General features: G+C 30.8%; 2 protein-coding genes across 2 annotated transcripts in view; both read left to right on the forward strand.

Moving 5' to 3' along the window:
• The window catches only part of LOC130896701 (zinc finger protein 830), a 286,395-nt gene that overhangs the window by 57,567 nt on the left and 209,282 nt on the right, over positions 1–19,546 (forward strand). The window lies entirely within an intron of this gene.
• LOC130896696 (tyrosine-protein kinase receptor torso) overlaps positions 1–19,546 on the forward strand; it is a 60,922-nt gene that overhangs the window by 9,522 nt on the left and 31,854 nt on the right. The window contains exons 2-4 of the mRNA XM_057804958.1: positions 4,707–4,773; positions 5,338–5,549; positions 13,612–13,852. Of these exons, the coding sequence (XP_057660941.1) occupies positions 4,707–4,773; positions 5,338–5,549; positions 13,612–13,852 (520 nt within the window). The remainder of the gene's footprint in view (positions 1–4,706; positions 4,774–5,337; positions 5,550–13,611; positions 13,853–19,546) is intronic.

The raw sequence follows: 19,546 nt of genomic DNA on the forward strand, positions 1-19,546 counted from the left end.
TATTAGAACTTTGTTCTAGCAAGAAAAGTTAATTTTTCCTTGATCCCTACATCTCAAATATATAGCACTAATGGATTAAATTATTTGTAGTTTTATTAGAATTTACAAAATAGAGCAATACATTTTACTCAAATTATTTAGATCTTTCTTATCATTTATTTTAAATTAAATTTTTCTCAGGAAATAGTCTGCCAAAATGCCCTCTCGTGCATGTCAAATTGTCTCATAATTTCCTCGATTGCGCATTCGCGTATTTCGGAAACTAGCAATATTTGCATAAGGTATGTTGAGCAGAATCATCATATTTTGAGGTCTAGAATCTACAGTTCAGAGATTGGACATTCTTAATGAATCACCCTGTATATAAATAAAGAAGTCTGCCAGCTATATTATAAGCGGTCGACGCACGTTGCAAACTGCCGGCAATTCTGGTCTAAGGCAGAACTGTCGGCAAAAGTGTACTTGGACAGAGCTATTACTCGCAATCATTTGGAAAACACCGTAAATTCGACTACAGACAGAGAGTGAAACTGGCTTACGCTTCTTCTTCTTCTTTTAATGCATATCCATTAATGGATGTTCGCGACCACATTTTTCATGGCTTCTCTATCTCTAGCGGTATGGATCAATGTCTGTATATCTTGTATACCCGTCCACTGCCTCACGTTCTGCAACCATGACATCCTCTTCCGTCCCAATCCTCTCTTACCTTCAATTTTGCCCTCGACTAATAGATGAAAGAATTGATATTTATGCCCTCGCATTATGTGGCCAAGATATGCAATCTTTCGTTTCTTCACGATGTTAAATAGTTCACGGTCTTTATTGATACGCCTGAGAATATCCTCATTCCTCACTTTGGCAGTCCATGGTATCTTCAGGATTCTGCGATATACCCACATTTCGAATGCCTCTAATTTGTTGATGTTTTTTACCTTAAGGGTTCAACCCTCCATCCCGTAAAGAAGCACTGACCAAACGTAGCACCGCACTAGTCTCAGTCTAAGATCAAGATCAAAGTCGGTACATGTAAATACATTTTTAAATTTTATGAATGTACTTCGAGCTTGTTCAATTCGGCATTTTATTTCACCGTCCGACGACCATTCTTCATAGAGCTATGTTCCTAGATATTTAAATTTTTCTACCCGTTCTATAGGTTTTCCATTATATGTTGATCATGTAATCATGAATTTAGTTTTTTTGATGTTGATGTTTAATCCCATGTTTTGGCTATGTCCGCCTACTATATTAATTAGTTGTTGTAGGTCATCTATATTATCTGTAATCAGCACTGTGTCATCAGTGTAACGTATGTTGTTGACCCAGACTCCATTGACTTTGATCCCAATGTCTCTATTTTCAAGTAACTCTCGAAAGATGGCTTCAGAGTATATATTAAACAGGAGCGGCGACAATATACAACCTTAACGTACTCCTCTGCGAATCCGAACTTGCTCAGTTAGACCATGATTTACTTTGAATTGCGCTTTTTGGTGCCAATACAGATTTTCAATACAACGAATGTCTTTTTCGTCCAAATCCAATTTTTTTAGGAACTGCATAAGTTTGTGATGTTGAACTTTATCGAAAGCTTTTTCGTAGTCTATGAAGCATAGACAAACATTTTTTCTTTGGTCATAGCAGTTCTATACAAGGACTTGTGTTGCGACTATTGCCTCTCTTGTACCTAACCTCTGTCTAAATCCAAATTGCGAGTCGCTTATATTATTTTCACATTTTCTATATAATCTCTGATGTATTATTCTTAGGAATATTTTTAGGGAGTGGCTCATAAGGCTAATTAGCCTATGATCTTCACACTTTCTTGTATTCGATTTTTTTGGGATAGGAATAAAAACTGAAGACAGCCACTGTTCAGGGTAATGACCAGTTTCATATATCTTGTTGAACAGCTTGTGAAGCACTCTAATGCCCCTTTCAACCAGTAGTTTCAGTATTTCTGATGGTATTTTATCTGGATCAGCTGCTTTATTGTTTTTATCGACTAGTACAGCCTTTTCTACCTCTTCTTTGGTAATAGAAGGTCCAGTTAGATATTCTTCTGCAAGTTCTCTGGTCTGGTCTGGTCTATTGTCGTCAAAAAGTTTTTCTACATAGTCTTCCCATATCCTGTATTTCTCATTATATTCCATAACTATCTGGTTGTCCTGGTTGGTTATTATATCTAGATTTCGTTTTTTAAATATACCAGCGGCTTCCTTTAATCTTTTATGGAGGTTGAAATCATCGTGCCTTCGTTGCAGTTGTTCTATTTCGTTGCACTCGTTTTTAAGCCATTCATTTTTTTCAACTCTAATTTTTGATCTTATGAGTATCTTTAAGTCTCTGTACTTATTTATATCCTTTTTTAATTTTCTACACTTCTCTATTAAGAGCAAAATTTCATCGGTCATCCATTTTTGTTTTTTATTTCTAGATTTGAATCCTAGAACACTTTGTGAGGTATTTCTTAAAACACTTGCTTTATCTACCCATGATTTTGACGGGTTGTCCTCTTCGAGCGTGGAATCTAACTTCTGTATCTGAGAGTTTAATCGTTTGGTTATACGGATTTAACGGTTGGACTATATCTATCTTAAGCCTGCTCATTTCCTGTACGAGATTTGCCAATATCCCAGCTTCGAAAGGGCTTTGGGTGTTCCAAGTTCCAATTTTCAAAGTTGTACGTAAGTTTAGTCATGCTTCTGAAGCATTCAGTCCCCCCCCGGAGATCTGATCGGGGGACTATTTAAAATTCCGGAAAATTTTGATTCGAATGTATCCATGTGGTTCTCTTGGAAAAAATACACTAGGTGGTTTCCCGTTTTCTTCCTAGTTTTGCTTCAGCCGCTCCTAGAGAACAGACGTTGTTTGCAGCCACCCACTCTGGGTCAGACGCTGCGTGGATATAAGGTTACTGAACCCTCTCACCAACGACAAGAGAGGGGATACGCATAAGTGTGTAAATACACAAGTAAAGCTGACAGTGTTTTTAGTCGAATTTTTCAAGGAAAAATTAGACTATTACGGTAGGCATGACTAGAAGAAAAATGGGGGGCACATCATTTTTCCCATGTTTTGAGACCTCCTGAACACGATTATGATGGTTTTTCGAATGTCTGTAGTTTATATATGTATATATATATATATATATATATATATATATATATATATATATATATATATATATATATATTTACTGTGCTACGGTTACTGATGTCGTTTATTGCAGGTGGAAATTTTGCGAGTGAACGGGATCAGCTGTGGTGGTCGTTGGCTTGACAAATATTTGTATTTGTAAAAAAAATAATGTATTATGTCATGCCAGCAGTACCTGTAAGAACAAATCTGAGTAATATTTTATTTTTAATTCAATTTAGCCAGTAATGACGACGCTGTTAAAATTTTTAGATTATTTGACGATTTTTTTGTTGATCACAAGATTGCTAAGAAGTTAGCAAGATGTTCTTAGTTCGTTGCACTTTAGGAGGCTTTTCCCATAGTTCAATTAACTATTCGCTACTACGTATAACAGTAGATATGTACATATAACGTAATTAATTAGCCAAAATTACCAAATTCAAATAAACATTTAAATATAACACTGGTCTAAATTACACTAATTTTTATTTATTTTCAAATAGAAGTACAGCTGCCGGCCGTTGTGGTCTAGAGTCTTGACCAAAACTAACGGCAGTCCCGGGGGACTGCCTGGGGTCAGGGACTGCGGGAACATATATATTATATATATGATGCATATATATATATATATATATATATATATATATATATGCATCTAAGTCTTGATTTTAGGTTTCAAAATTAGTCATCATTAGTCAAAAATCAAAATATTTTTTGATAGTTTTTAATGGAAAGATAAATTTGGACGTTTCGTTTTTTTGATATCACATGGTTTGTTAATGCAGTTCTATTTTTTTTATCGTATTGATGACCTCTTAGTCTATTTTCTAAATACTGAGATGTTTGCCCTATGTAGACAGCGTCATACTGCATTTTGGATAACTAACTAACTCTAGCAGCAAAACTAATAATCACTGATATTTGTTATGACAATAATATTTTGTGGACCTAGTTAGTCTATATACCTTTCTATTTTTATATTTAATTTTTTATAATGTGACATTAAGAAATTTGATTTTATTATTCTTTACAATTTCGAACGTGGATAGACGTTTTTATGAGTTGAATTTTTTACTTATGTTTTCATTTCCATTTTTTGGTTCAGTAGTAATGCAGGCATATATGTAGCGGAAAAAGGGTGTTCATGTTATGTTTGCTTAAAATAGTTGCCTGAAGATATTCCTTTGCCAACATTTGATATGGATACCCCCAGAACCCAATATTAATGAGTAGTCTTCTTTTTGAATTTAATATTTCATAAAAAAAATAATACACCACAATTCTCGATTAATTTATTCTCTCACTACTTTTTTCAATAGATATCACTTTTTACGTTTCGATTTTATTTATATAAAGACCAAATTTAGGTTGAAACGTCGCAAAGAATTTTTATTGAAAAAAGCCATTACAATCAAAAGAAACCTACAACCAAGATGATTTATCAAAAAAACCTTAAAGGTCTAAGAAGGAAGAAATTTAAGAATCAGCTGCCATAGGTTATGTGATTAATAAGTATTATATTTTTATATTACGCATTTCATTGAGATCAATTTGTTTTCTAGGGTCATTCGCAAAGATGTATGCCGGAATCATATGAATGTCCTAATCCTCCAAAATTGGAACCCAATCGTAAGTTTTAGCACATTATTATTATTCAAAGGTAGAATATACTCGTAGAAAAATGTACCATATACCAGTTGCCAATAATATTTACGTAAAAATAGAGAATTTGCCAATATTTTTTCAAAATTCCGTATGTCTATATCAACAGCAACTTTTAAATTTTAGATTGATTGTAGAGAGGGAATGTATTGAAATGAATTGAAATTTTAAATATATCAGAGTTTTAATTGGAAAGGTAGAATCGGAGTTGTTGAACAGTATGTTCTATTAATGAATTCTAATGGAAAAGGTCTAATGGTATATTCAATTAATCCTGTAGGTGTATTGTTGGCTTAGAATACCGAGACTATAATTTCAAGTAACATCCGACTTGAGCTTTGAAGTATATTAAAAGGAAAATCAACATATTCAGAAACAGAGTTGGTTAAAAGTTTTTTGATAAATGGTTTCAGAATTTATGCGAGAATGTTTTGATTATTTTTCATAAAAATATTTCAATTTTCAAAACATTGTCATTGTGAAATTATTTTCACCAGTCGTACAACTAAATAAACAATTGTAATTTTTCAGTAAATCTACCCAATCATGAGAAAGAAACAACAACAATTTCAAATGTAAAATTTTCGCCCCACATGGCAAGTTATCCTTATTCACCAATACCGCATTGTATAGAAACTACTTTTATAGTTCTTCGTTGGAAAACATCCCCTCAGCCTGGAGTTTACTACTATATTCGATATTACAATGCCAAAAATAGAAATATACGCTTCGAATCTAATGTGGTAAGTATGAATTCGTAGTTTAATGGGGTACAATGGGGTCAGTGAGTCATCGTAGAGAGTGAGCCACCCCTTAGTAAAATTATTGTAAAATTTTTATACGAATGACCATACAAAAACGTAGCAATGCAATGCCATCTATCTGCCGCAAGATTTACTATGTACTGACAGCAGACTGTGCTTTTTTGTCGTTACGTTTTTTAACATGTGCTGTTTTTTTTTCGTGATCCCAGTTATAATTTCGGAAGGGAAACATAACTTATCTGTGTTTAAGTAAGTAAAAACAGTATTTTGATAATATTGTTTGATTGATTGATGATATGTTTTTGCTGAACAGCAAGGTCAAAACACGATAAAGGAAGCGCCTAGACAATACAACATCCCGAGAACAACCCTTAAACATTATGTTAGAGGTACAGAGGGGAAAAAGGCTATGTGACAGAGAAAGGCAAGGAAGACGGTGGAGTAGTGACGATTTCAGATAAGGATGAAAAAATGTTAGTAGAAAGACTTTCAACAATGGGCTTCGATTTGTCAAGTTTTGGATATTGTGTAATCTTTTGTTAAGGTAATTGATTTAAAAAACAGAAAGCTAAAAAATCCGTCCCATTAAAGAAAAAGAAAACAAAAAAAGAAGCGATTTCTTGACTGATTTAGTAAACAAATGGAGAAATAAGGGAAAATATATGCTTGGCGTTTGCGTAAACGAAAAGAAATAATTGGATACGATCATAATGACATTCAAAATAATTGAAAAGCCTGCTTTTGAAAATAAGAGAAATATGTTAAGTGCACCGAAAAATGGATGATTTTGTGGAATAATCATAATTAAATATATTTTTTTTATAAACTGCAATTTTTTATTTTCCCCAAAAACAGACTAAAAGATAAAATTTCGTAAAAGGACCCAGTTAGTAACAGTATATGACTTTTAAAAAAATACAATTTACTGTACACTAAAGATCTATTAAAATATACCAACACAAACATAACTGACCATTCAGACCCTGTAGTACTGTACCAAAAACAATTTACACCCCTGGCTGATTAGGTAAAGAAGGAGGGATCTTTTTTTATAGTACAAGATGTGTGGTGATGATGCTTCGATCACGCATCGATTGTTGTTTGGGTTACACTATTTGTTGGATAGATTGGTAGTTTCCACCATATGCGCTTTAAATTCCGTCTCCTCTAACGAAAATTTATTTCTTTTTCAATCGGTTTGTATTCTATGTGAACTTCCGAACTATTCATCTTACTCCTCATTCCATCATTTCTACTGGCCATTTTATTTTTAGATTCTACATATTGTCAGTACTGGTATTGTCGGATGAAACAACTGTTTCATCACTCTTCATGATTTGATGTAACACTAATCGCCGATAATAACGTAATTGTCCATAACTTTTTCAAATCATCATAATCTCGAATTTGTAAAGAAATGATGGTGCTGGAAATTCAACAACTGATTTCAATTGTGCCGATTCCAAGAATGTCCACTGATGTTTTTCTATCCCCAACAGTTTCTTTTCATTATTATGTAAAGGAATACAAACGGGGCAATACAGTATTCACAAACATTTTTAATATTACATTACTATCAATAATTGAAACTTGATTTTGTTATTGACATACAATTTTTTTGTCTTATTAGAAAGAGTAAATCATGGAATAAATCAATATCAACATGTTTACAGAGTTGAAGGATTTACAGCACTTATTTAATGGAGAATTGGTGACACTAAAATTAGAATCATGAACTTTTATATCATAAATCGAAATATTGAATTTAATACGACTAGTAATCTCATTGGAATCGATAAGATTATTAACAATTTTACCCACGAATATAACATCATTTATTTGACGTTTATCTACCAGGGAAATTAAAGTTTATCTAACAATCCTTTTTCATATATTCTAATAATTATTTGCTATAAACTTTTTCATAAAGCCATGTCGCAACAGAGTAGTTATATGATTTGAACCAGCTGATTTAAAAGGTTTTTGAATTTTTATCGACGATTGTGTTTAAGGGGATTTGAGATGAAAATTCATAATTGGTTTTAATATTATTATTTTGAGTAGTATTGTTCAGGTTTCCGTTATGAGGGCTGAAAAGAAAACTGAAATAATTTGAGATAAATTGACCATCAATTTTTTGTTAGTATCCCAAATGGCATCGATAGTACCAGACTTCCACTTTTTGACTTTACAAACTACCAAATATGTTTTGGGTTTGTATTTATTTGTCGATACAGTTTTTAAAATCTAGTTCAATCAAATGCTTTACCTCCCCTCTTAAAAGCTTAAGCTTGAAATAATTCAAAGTATTCGAATACCTTTTCCATTTGACATGAAGCTATTGATGTTGACCTCAGTCAAAATTAACCATCCAACCAATCTTGCTGTTTGACCCTTCAGTATTGTATTTCCTTCAATAATTTTAATGTCAGGAGCATAGCAATGTTCAGATATCTTCGTCCGAATTTTACAATTATCTTATAGATAGATTAGTTCTAATGATCACACCCATTCTAATGATACACCCATTTGGGTGTACTAAACTATGTGCACTTTGTAAGAAGCTATCTTCCTACCTAAGATACATTCATTCGAAATACACGTTTCATCGAATAACAGTTTTTATGAATTCCCAGAAGACGATACCAAAACATTTTGTGATTTTCTAAACATAAATAACTAACGATCTTATACGATATCTGAATCTATCGAAGGAATCTGTTAAAATACTTGTAGCGAAAATGTGCTCCTATATATTATAATGATAAAAAATATTCAGTAAAAAAATGACGAACATCATTAGGTAATTTGCCTTGATTTACAAATCGTGAACTTCATCTTTCGACAACTCATTTCTTTTTACTTTTCAATAAACCTTTTGGATGACACCAAGGATAAAAGTGAATAATACATTAAAAGAAATTGACCTTAAATCCATGTCATGATTCTACAAAACTTGATCCACTAAGCTCAACGGTTGAAAAAACAATTAAGGTTGCAAGTATAACATTGGTATGTGCTGATGATCTGTGTATTATTGAAAAATCACTAATAGCATTTTCTCATCTTTGGAATTGGTACCAAAGGAAATGTTCATGAAATAAATGAAAGAAAAACTAAATATATGGTGAGTGATGACCGCCAAACCAACCCAACGATACAATTATGAAACTATATTTTCGACTAGGTTAATAGCTTTGAATATCTAGGACTTATGAAATGAACAGCGGCTCACGTGGATCAACTCAAAGCACAGAAATCTAGACGATGACGATAGACCTTCGAAAGAAGAATTATTTGGTAAATGGTAAAAGAAAATAATTAGTGTAGGAACGTTTGCCATTTTGTACAAGGACATAAACGTGGATTAGTACAAAAAACTTGCGATTCTGTAGTGTGTGGGTCCTGCTTTACGGATTGATAAAAGTCAACCACGTAAAGGATTTGAAACGATATTTCATGCTTCAGAAATATGGAAGCTTGGTAAAGATCAAGAACTCATCAATGAACGAGACTGTATTTAAAGCTTGGTGTACATCTTTTCAAGTATTATAAAATGTTCTTAGGTTAAAAATATTTATATTCAAAGTAATATCATGAGCATTAAAGTGCACCATCTCCACAACCACCTAGATCGTTTTTTCGAAAACTTGAGTGATTGCAGTAAAGTACTATGGGATAACCACATGATTACCGACTACTGTTGGAGCTGTCGAGAGACTACCCTACCAGACTAAAGTTAAATATAACGTACTTCGAAAAATAGATCGAATAATTCGAACAATTGAAAAATCGAAAGTGCCAAAAAATATGTTGGCATATATTATCCCTATTTATGATAATTTGCATTTTTAACCTCAAAATTGAGTTACTTCATGATTATAACTTAATTTGTTTTCGCTGTTCTAAATAAGTACTAAACATCATGGAAAGATAACCATGTGAAGCACTTAAAAGATAAACAGGAACAGGCAACGTAGGTTATCTGTTGAGAATTAATAAATCAAACAAATATATTATATCAACTTTGTCAATTAAACTCATAATTCGAAATAATTTATTTTCAGATCAATTTAAGTTATTTATTATCTTTTGACATAACATGTTTTATATGATTTCTCTGAACAACTTTATAGTCCTCACTAAGGGTAGATTTAACGTTATCCACAATCTGACTACTGAAAATTGTAATTTTATTTTATTAATTTATCCACTACAAACGCCTACATTCATTCTATTAAATTTAATAGACAATAAGTGTCATCCAACTCTATACAAAACTCATCCATCATATACAGGGCGTTTATAAATGAATGCGACAAAATTCAGGAGGTTATTCCTCGTATAGAATTAAGAGGGGTCCTTCCTATAAAAAAATTTCCACATGCTACCTCTTTCCGAGATATCACCCTTAAAAGGTGGTGACTAAAATTGAGTATTTATTTTTTTTACTAAAATGTCAGTAATACTAGAAACATGAAATTCATTAATTATTGTGCACTTGCAAATGAATAACTACAGGAATTTTTCACTCAATTTATTGAAAAAATTAGAAATTGTCGTGTTTATTTTTATTTCTTTGCTGCAGCTGGTTTTGGGAAAAAAATAGGAATTGAAAATTAAAAGATTCTTGAATGAAACAAGGATTTAAAGTTATAATTTTATTTCACAAAATTTCATCTTGAAAAAAATTTTGATATGAAATAAAGTAAGGATTACTAATTTCACCATCGTATAATGTAGAACAATATTGAAAAAATATCCGTTGTCAAAAAAAAATCAATTTTAGTCACCCCCTTTTAAGAGTGATATCTCGGAAAGGTGTGGGCTGAGGAAATCTTGTTATGGGAAAGACTCATCTCTATTTCATACTCGCAATCACCTTCTGAATTTTGTTGCAGTAATTTAGAAACACCCTGTATATTTTTCTAAATCAGTATTTGATAATTTCAATCAACTGTTTATTTGTCACTTTTTGAGATAGCTATAGACTTTTTGTATTCAAAAAGTTGATTTTGTAGTTAAAGTCAGTATTTAGCGTTGTACAAATAAATAGTTATTTTTCAATTCCTCCAATCGCTGAAACAATTCATAGCATTTTGGCAATAAAATAAGTGAATCATTGATTGATTTTATAGCTAAAAATTGACAAAAAACATGAGGATAGACAAAAATATGCTTATGCTCTATTATGTAATATTGATTAGTTTGTAAACATGGGACGTAACTACTAGAAAAAAACACTTTGTAGATGATGCTTTCTTCAATTATTTTTGGATAAAATTTGATGCAGCATTTCACATTTTTTCTTGACGATGCACCATTCTTTAAATTGTCATGGATAATACAAGAAAATGAGTAGTCATGATTATTTTAATCCCACGGATATTTAGTTTTAAGAATAAATGAGAACAAATTTATACACTCAATTAATAATCGATGAGAATTATGACAACAAATACAAAATGCGTCACTTATTAGAACTAACCTAACCTTACAATCATCATGACTTTTCACACACAGATAGATTTTGATGAAGTCTTTAGAACAAAGTTATCCATGGTTCGATATCTGTTAGCTTTCCAGAGATAATGGCCACTTCCGGTATCTCCGGAAGTAAATGTTTCCGTATAAAATAGATATGATCAATTTCTCGTAGTAACATTAGTCTATGTATGAAGTTTCATGATCGTCGTGGGGTGGCTTATCATATTCTTACTTTTTTATTTTATTTTTTATTTTCTGGAACTTGATGCAAAAAATTCGGGAGTGAGTAAATGACGTGAGAATATGCTGTGATATAAAAAAAATTCTCATACGACCTTTCCTTTCTGAGTTATAGGCATTTGAGTTGCGAAATCAATACTTATATTTAAGTATATTTTTTAAATTATACATTCGAACATTATTAATTTTGATGGATAATTACATATGTCCTGTAGTGTGTTTGACGGTATAAATAATTCTACACTAATATCTGAAGACTACGGGCGGCTCATGTCCGATAGTTAACAATCCTTACAATCTATAGATAGCAAAAATTACTTTTTAAATCGATTTTATAACAAAAAGATACTCTTAACTCGTTCAAATTTATGGTTTAGGATATATGTAGTAGAAATCGTTCACCATAAAGAGACATTATGAAGAAAATTATTATAATTTGTAATTATTTACTGAAAATACTTACAGAAGGTATTAAAAGAGAATCAAACATTTCTTGGAGAACTAATGAATAAATAAATAAATAAATAATCATTTATACTACATACTATCAAATGTCATATAACTGGCCTAAGGAAAAACTAGAAGGAAATTAATAATTAAAGTATAAAAAATAACATTTTTCTTAATAGGTCGATTCATCGAGGAAGTCAATTTGCAATGGATTAATTTTTTTGGGGGATATCTGAAAAGCTTGGTATATGCAACACTTCATATGCAATGTACTTCCAAGTTCAAAAAAATATCCTCCATAGACTCCGGAAGTGTGTAGAAGTGGAAAGTGCCTACTTTGAACAATTATTATAGTTTTTTTTTATTATTTGATAAGTTGAAGGCTAATCAACTATCTATAGTTAAATTTTTTCCTTTTGTAAGTAATACGATATTAGACAATACGAGTATGCAGTTCAATTAGAAATGTTTGATTGAGTTTCAATACTTCCTATAAGTATTTTCTTCAGAATGTCTCTCTATGGCGAGTGGTTTCCTTGGCATGTACAACAATAAAAAAATCTATATATCTCCTAAGCCATAAATTTTATCCAGTTAAGCAAAGAATACCTTTTTGTTGAAAAATCGATAGAAAAATTCATTTTTGCTATCTTTAAATTGTACAGGCTGTCCCTATGAAAATTACGGATTTTTAAACATTAGAATTATAGTAGTGTAAAATTATTTTCACACACTACATGGACACACGTAATCATCCATTGAAAATTCATAATGTTCGATTGTATAAGTTAGAAAATACACTTGAATATAGGCTCTAATTTCACAACTTTAAAAGCCTATAAATCAGAAACGAGGGGTCGTATGAGATTTTTTTTATGTCAGAGCATTATTTTTGCGTCATTGGCCATTGCAATAACGGATGTGTGAAACAACACTTTCTTCTTAGCCAAATGCGGCCTGCTTGATTTCTTCGCTCAAACGTTGCAATAAGTTCGTATAATACTTGCCATTGATAATTTTACATTTATCAAAATAGTCAATGGAAATTATCCAACGCGCATACCAAAAAACCGACGCCATGACCATGCCTGTACAGCCTCGTTTAAACTTTGCTACCCAATATTTTACTGTTGATAATGAAGGAGCAATCTCACCCAGAGTAGAATCTAGTTCTGCTTTTGTATTTATTTGGCTAAAGCTTTTCAAATGAAAGAATTGTATCATATAACGATGAATTTTTTCCGTGTTCACAAATTCACCGAAAACGTCCGCTATTGATGGCTGTCAAACAAATACTAAACAACATGGCATTTTAAACTTGAAACATATACTTTCTAATACAGTGGTATTTTTGAAGCAATTTTTGTTTACGATTGATAGTTCAAGCTATCCCAAATCACTATTGTAAAGTTATATTAATTAAATGGATTCATTGGAATTCAACATCTAAGCTAACAGGAAATCCTAGATACATAAAACTTTATTTAAAGTTGACAATTAGAAAGTAACTCTTAATTCAATGTCAACAAATTACTATAACTTCACTTTTAGGTAAAGGGACAGGATTCGCAAATATGGAATGTTTACACAGCTTCTCGATACTAAGATGAAAGTTTCTAGGTTAGCATCTATAAAAAATAACTTTGAAAAAAATGCTATCAATATTTGATAGGCAACGATACAACTGTTGAATAAAAAAAATTATATTATATTATTTACTCCTCACTAACTTCGTGATTAGTAATTGCTAATACTAATACAATTCTACAGCTTAATATTCGCACTTTCTTTTTACAATTTTGATTAGTAATAAATTCTCAAGAATTCTGAATTGACTGATCAACATTATGCTTTTATATTCCAGACGCAATGTGGATATATGACGCTTTTCGATCTAAAACCGGACACTTTGTACAGCATACAACTTGTAACTTCAAAAGTTCCAACTGATAGATCCTCTGTACACCAAAAGTATAGTAGGTATATCAAATTACGTACAAGGAAAGAACATGTAATACCTAGACAAGTCCATCAATTTTGGATTGACAAATGGATTCTTGACGACCACAAGTATACAATTCAGGTGAAATGGGAGAAATCAAAAGGTAAATATACTTTTTTTTCAGTCAACTTAATTAAATCAACTATACTAAATCTGATGCTAATTTCTTCTCTAATCTACCTATATGCTTTCGATCTGACAGTTTGACTTCACTACAAATCATATTTTGAGTTCATATCCTCTAATAGTTGGTTAATTGAACAATTTAAAATACACACCGAAACCATTATTTATTAGTACGCACAATTTATACTTAGATCAAAAAAACATACTTACACATAAATATATAAATAAGAATTATAAAACGTGGTGAAAATTTTGATAGACATGTAGAAAATATGAATATGAACAAAGAAGCGAGAGTAACTATAACCAATTGGTTATTCTCGCCGCTCTTTGAAACGGTTGAGGCGTATTTAAAAAAATTTTTGCGCCAATATGTGACCGTGGAGGAGATCTGAATCCACTACTGCATATTTAAATAAAAATGACAGTCATCTAAATGGACTGGACACGGCGAAATCCGTCCGAAGCTAATCAAAACACACAACTCGGCTAACACGTTTATGACTGCAGTATTGTTTATAGATTATTTGGAAGCAAGGAAAATATAACAAATTACGAAAAAGCAACTCCATATGCAAAAGAAAAAAAATTTCTGGCAACAAAATAACTCATTTAAGCATAAATTAATGAGAGTGATAGACAAACTCAACGGAATAATTGTCAAATTGATTCTGTACTCAACATATTCTTCATTTCTGGCATCTAGCAATTCCTGCCTGTTTTTACAACTGAGAGAAATGCTCAAGGAAAGAGATACACATCAAATAAGGAAATCGTAGCTGCAGAAGAATCCTAGTTTTTTGTTCAATAGATTGGGCTTTTTATAATCGATATGTTTGCAAACTTTTAAAATACGAGAGATCTTGATCGTGTTTATATTGTTACTTACCTCCATGTTTGAATACTCTATAAATAAAACCCATCTCATTATTGATTGAATATGGAAAACAAACAATTTCGAGATTCAGTTACATTTTTCACCCTAAAAAAAGCCAAGAAAAAAGTTACGTAACAATTAACCTCAAAGTACTCTGTCTCGTGAAATGAATGGTAAGTGGTTTTATACTATTAAAAATGGCCAAATGCTGAGGATTTTAGGCCATAATTTACTTCAAAAGTCGTTGATAAAATCCACGCTATTCTATTTAGTGATAGATGAATAAAAGAACTAATGAAGTTAATATATCAACCGAATTGATACGCAATATGTTGCTTATGAAACACCATCTGCTAGGTGAGTATTGCGTTTGTTTATTGCTGATCAAACGCTCACTGAGATTAAAAATTCAGAGGAATATTTGGTTAGGTTAGGTTAGGTATCTTTAAACGTAATCGTCGATATCTCTCAGTAAAGAAATGAGTAAACTCTTATACCACAGTAATAAAAATAGAATCAGAAACAAAAACCGTTTCTTGGCTAATAAAGTCATGATAAATGAAAAAAATTTGTTGAAAAGAATATTGTTCAACCACTATAATTGATCTGCATCATCTCCCATATTCATCTAATCTATTTCCCTCCGATTACTTTCTGTTCGAAACTTAAAAAATAACTTGGTAGAAAGTGATTTCAGGCAAACAAAGAGGTAATAACAGAGACAATTGCGTAGTTTTCGAAACGATAAATTATTATCGAATGGTTTTAAAAACGAGAAACTCGCTGACCTGAGTATGTAAAGTTTACAAAGATTTTGTTGAAAAATATATTTTTCACAGTAATGTACTTCCATTTGAAACAGAAGTAAATAAAATTAGATAAAGTTATGACATACTACATATGCGGAAAATTATAGGCTCGACAATAAGTTTGAGTATTATTTTTTCTATGATTTGGTTTATTTATCCAAATTTATGAAACTCATAGTTTCTCGTATAATGATTGAATTACTCGTATTACACTATATTGCCATCTAGTGGATCTGTTTTTAACAGATTTATTCATTTTCTTCATAATTCATTACTTCACACATTGTATAAAAAATAGGATAGTAGGTTAACCTTATGAGGATATCATTTGACGAGGTGGACGCCACCAATAGATGGCAGTGGAGAGTTGGCATTCACAGCACGTATTTTCTTATTGTACTTCGTAGCTTGAATTACGTGTTTTCTTATCTTTGGTTGCCGAATTAACCCAATAACAGATGGCGCCAAAATTATTTAAAATATTATATTCAACCCTTAAGCTGTGTTGTAAATTTTTTTATTTTGGGTGCCTATAGCAAAGTTGCAATTTGAGTTCATTATTGTATTGTGTTCGTTGTGTTATTGTTGAGTTTCGTTGGTTCTGCATTTGGATTATTTATTTATTTGAGTATCTTTGAACTTGGATATATATTTCATTTTTAAGGTAAGTGGATATTATTACAATTAATATAGATCACTACTCTCTTAGTTAATATATTCAAATTATAAGAGGCGCTAGATGTATAACAAATAATCACTTCTTCTTTTCAATTTTTTAGAAATGGCTGGAAATAAGTGTGTTTATTTCATGTGTAGACTAAGTAAGGGATCAGATCCTACAATTAAAATGTACCAATTTCCTGTGAATGACCCTATGGTCATACACTCGGGTGAGTTATTCTTAAGACAATTATTTTTCATAAAGAAATAAAAAATAATGAATGTGAATAAATAACTGTTTACAAATGTTCAATACTAAACATAAGTAGGTATTTAATTATCGTCAAATAGAATATAATTCTTCCAATAGCTTTTTCTGATAATGAGTATAATGATTTACTACCAATTCCAAATCCATTCAATCTTATAAACTTATTAAAAGTACTTGAATAATACCTAAATTTACACTTAGAAGCCACCTTTATAGTAAAGAAAAACAGAATAAAATAAAATATTTCAAACTTATACATAAACTAACCGAATACAAAGGACTGAACTTTAATATTTCACAAAAATTGAAATAGTATTTTTTGTTATTTTTTTATGTTTATGAACTAAGCACATAATAATAAGGTAGTGTGTGTATGTTTATATTTGGGAAATATCCTGTCAATGAGATAAAAATTTTTTATCACATATTATAATATGGTTATAATACTATATTCTATGCCATAACAAATTGACAAAATAGTAACAATTAGGGAGAAAATTATAATTTCCTCCATTCTCAAGTTATACATGAAAATTATGCTTTTGTTTTATCCAGCATAGAATGTTTGAATGAAATAATATCAAATACTAGTTTTACTTGAATACAAATTTACTATAGACATGTACCAACAAATCTTCGTGTACCACGACGTTTCATGCCTTTACGAGGAAAACATATAGGTTTTTAATGGGGATATGCTTATTTATTATAATTATTAGTCAATTTAAGCGATATAGCACACTTTTATCTCGAATAACTAACATCACTAATGATTATTCTTAAATACGTTTCTGTCGTAGATACTCGTTTTGATCTTGTCAAAAAATGTACTGTGCTTTACTTTAAACATTACCCGGTGTTTTCGATAAAAAAAAAACTTTTTTAACCAATGTAATGTCTCTCCATAATATAATCACCATTTTTGTCCATTGTTCATTTTTATCCTCCTATCTATTAAGGGTAAGAATATAGTATTGCCATATACCATCTACGATTGTTGAATACTTTCAATAAAAATGAATTTTAGATTCAATTTTATTATATATATTGCAAAAAACACATTTACAAAAGATAATTTTATTTGCTAGTAAGTACCCGCTTTTATGACCATACATACTTGGTTCAGATAAGTAGACCTTTTGCTTGCTTTTATTATACCATTAAACAAACAGATGGTTTGGTAAGCATTTATGGTCTCATTGTAAAAGATAATTTCTGAAACTTGAAGGTAGCAACAAGCTCCTCAAATACAATTTTCCAATAGCACATTATGAATGAATTTATCATCTCAACAAATATTGATGTTAGTTATTTATTTCACGATTTACCTATCCATAACTTCCTACAGTGATAATAGAAACAGCCTATTTAAAACTATAGAACAAATTAACTAACTTTTAAAAAAATGTTATGTATAAAAAATCCTGGAGAAGAGCAATTTATATTTTTAAGTGTAGTAGTTGGTGTCTTTTTTGTAACATTATAACTATATTAAATATGACCCCTTGGATACATTTTTTAATGGTATATATTTTTTGTATTGCACTTTAATAGGTTATAATTTCAAAAATATGATTCATGCTTGATTTACCTACAACAGATTTGTGAATTAAATCATTTTGTTAAATTAGTACCAGTAGTAATATAAATATATTTAACTCAACAATGAGCTCAGTTTTAACATTTCTATATTATTTTGTGGTCAATCCAAAAAGTATAAATAGATAATACAATAAATAATATTTTCGATTCTGCTCTCCAATGTGAAACTAAGACAGGTCCTGGGTTAGTTGGTACACTTATCGGTAAGGATGAGGTCATTGTATAAATATCTTTACACAATAATAAAACTTAAAAAACGATTATTATTAGGTATTTTAGTAGTAGTTGATAGGACAATTTTTTTTCTTTATTAGTAAGAGTTTTTTAATTTATTGGTCTTATCCAAATTTTCGCATTGATCCGTAACTTTCAATACAAAGCCAATGAATATAATATTTATATTAAAATCAGATTATATAAATATCTTTGGTACTTATATACTTATTTGGATATTTTTTATTTCTGTTTTTGTTACAATTCTTTTGAATGGTCTTTTTTGTTTGATTTTAAAAACCCTTATTAAAGATAAGTATGAGAGTGTTCTTACCGTTGTTGTGAGCATACCAGGAAATTTCAATGATGTGTAGTTGTTTTTGAGAATGATACACAGGTATGGAATTATCTTAACATAATTCAGAAAAATTCTCTCATTCCGAATATGATATAAGATACAATTAGGGAAATTCCAAATAAGGGTACTACTAGTCGTTATTCCATTTATGCCCGTTATCGAAATGAAATAAATTCAGGTTTTTGAACATAAAAAAATACTTTACCATAACCATTACAATAAATATGTATGTTAACATTGATGTTCCTTATTTCAGGTAATGTTGTTTTGGCAAACCTAAGCCAGAAATCACTAAGAAATAAGCTGATCTGCAGCAAACATTTCAGTGAAAATATTAGTCAATCTAAAAGATTGCCTACTACTGCTGTACCATTCCGCTACAAAAATAATGAAGGTTCAGAAAGTGAATTGAATAGGGAAAATTTGGATGAACAAATAATAATCCAATTGAATGTTTCCTCACATCCACAAACATATTCAAATAGTGATTTTATTGCCCCCATTCATTCCAGAAACATTGACATGACAGATAGTTCTATCAGTAACCATGAAGAAGAAGAGGGTTGAAAGAGTTACAGAACCTTCCATCTTGTTCTATGAGAACTGAAGGTAGGAAGCAGTCATTGCAAGAAGAAAATGAACGGTTGAGAAAGGAACTAACCAATGCTAGGAAAAAAGTCAATAATCTGAATACTCAATTGAGAGCTACAAAAAAAAAGGATTATGAAAACTCAACTTTCTGCGAACGTTTTGTATGGAGAAGGAACCCTCACGAATTTTACAAAATCTCTTGTGATTATGCAATTACGACATAAGATGAAATCCCCATGATTACTATCTGAAAAGAAAACTGCCCTGTCATTATTTTATAAAGGACCTAA

This window comes from Diorhabda carinulata, chromosome 7 (assembly GCF_026250575.1).
Source record: "Diorhabda carinulata isolate Delta chromosome 7, icDioCari1.1, whole genome shotgun sequence".
In the NCBI taxonomy this organism is placed as follows: domain Eukaryota; kingdom Metazoa; phylum Arthropoda; class Insecta; order Coleoptera; family Chrysomelidae; genus Diorhabda; species Diorhabda carinulata.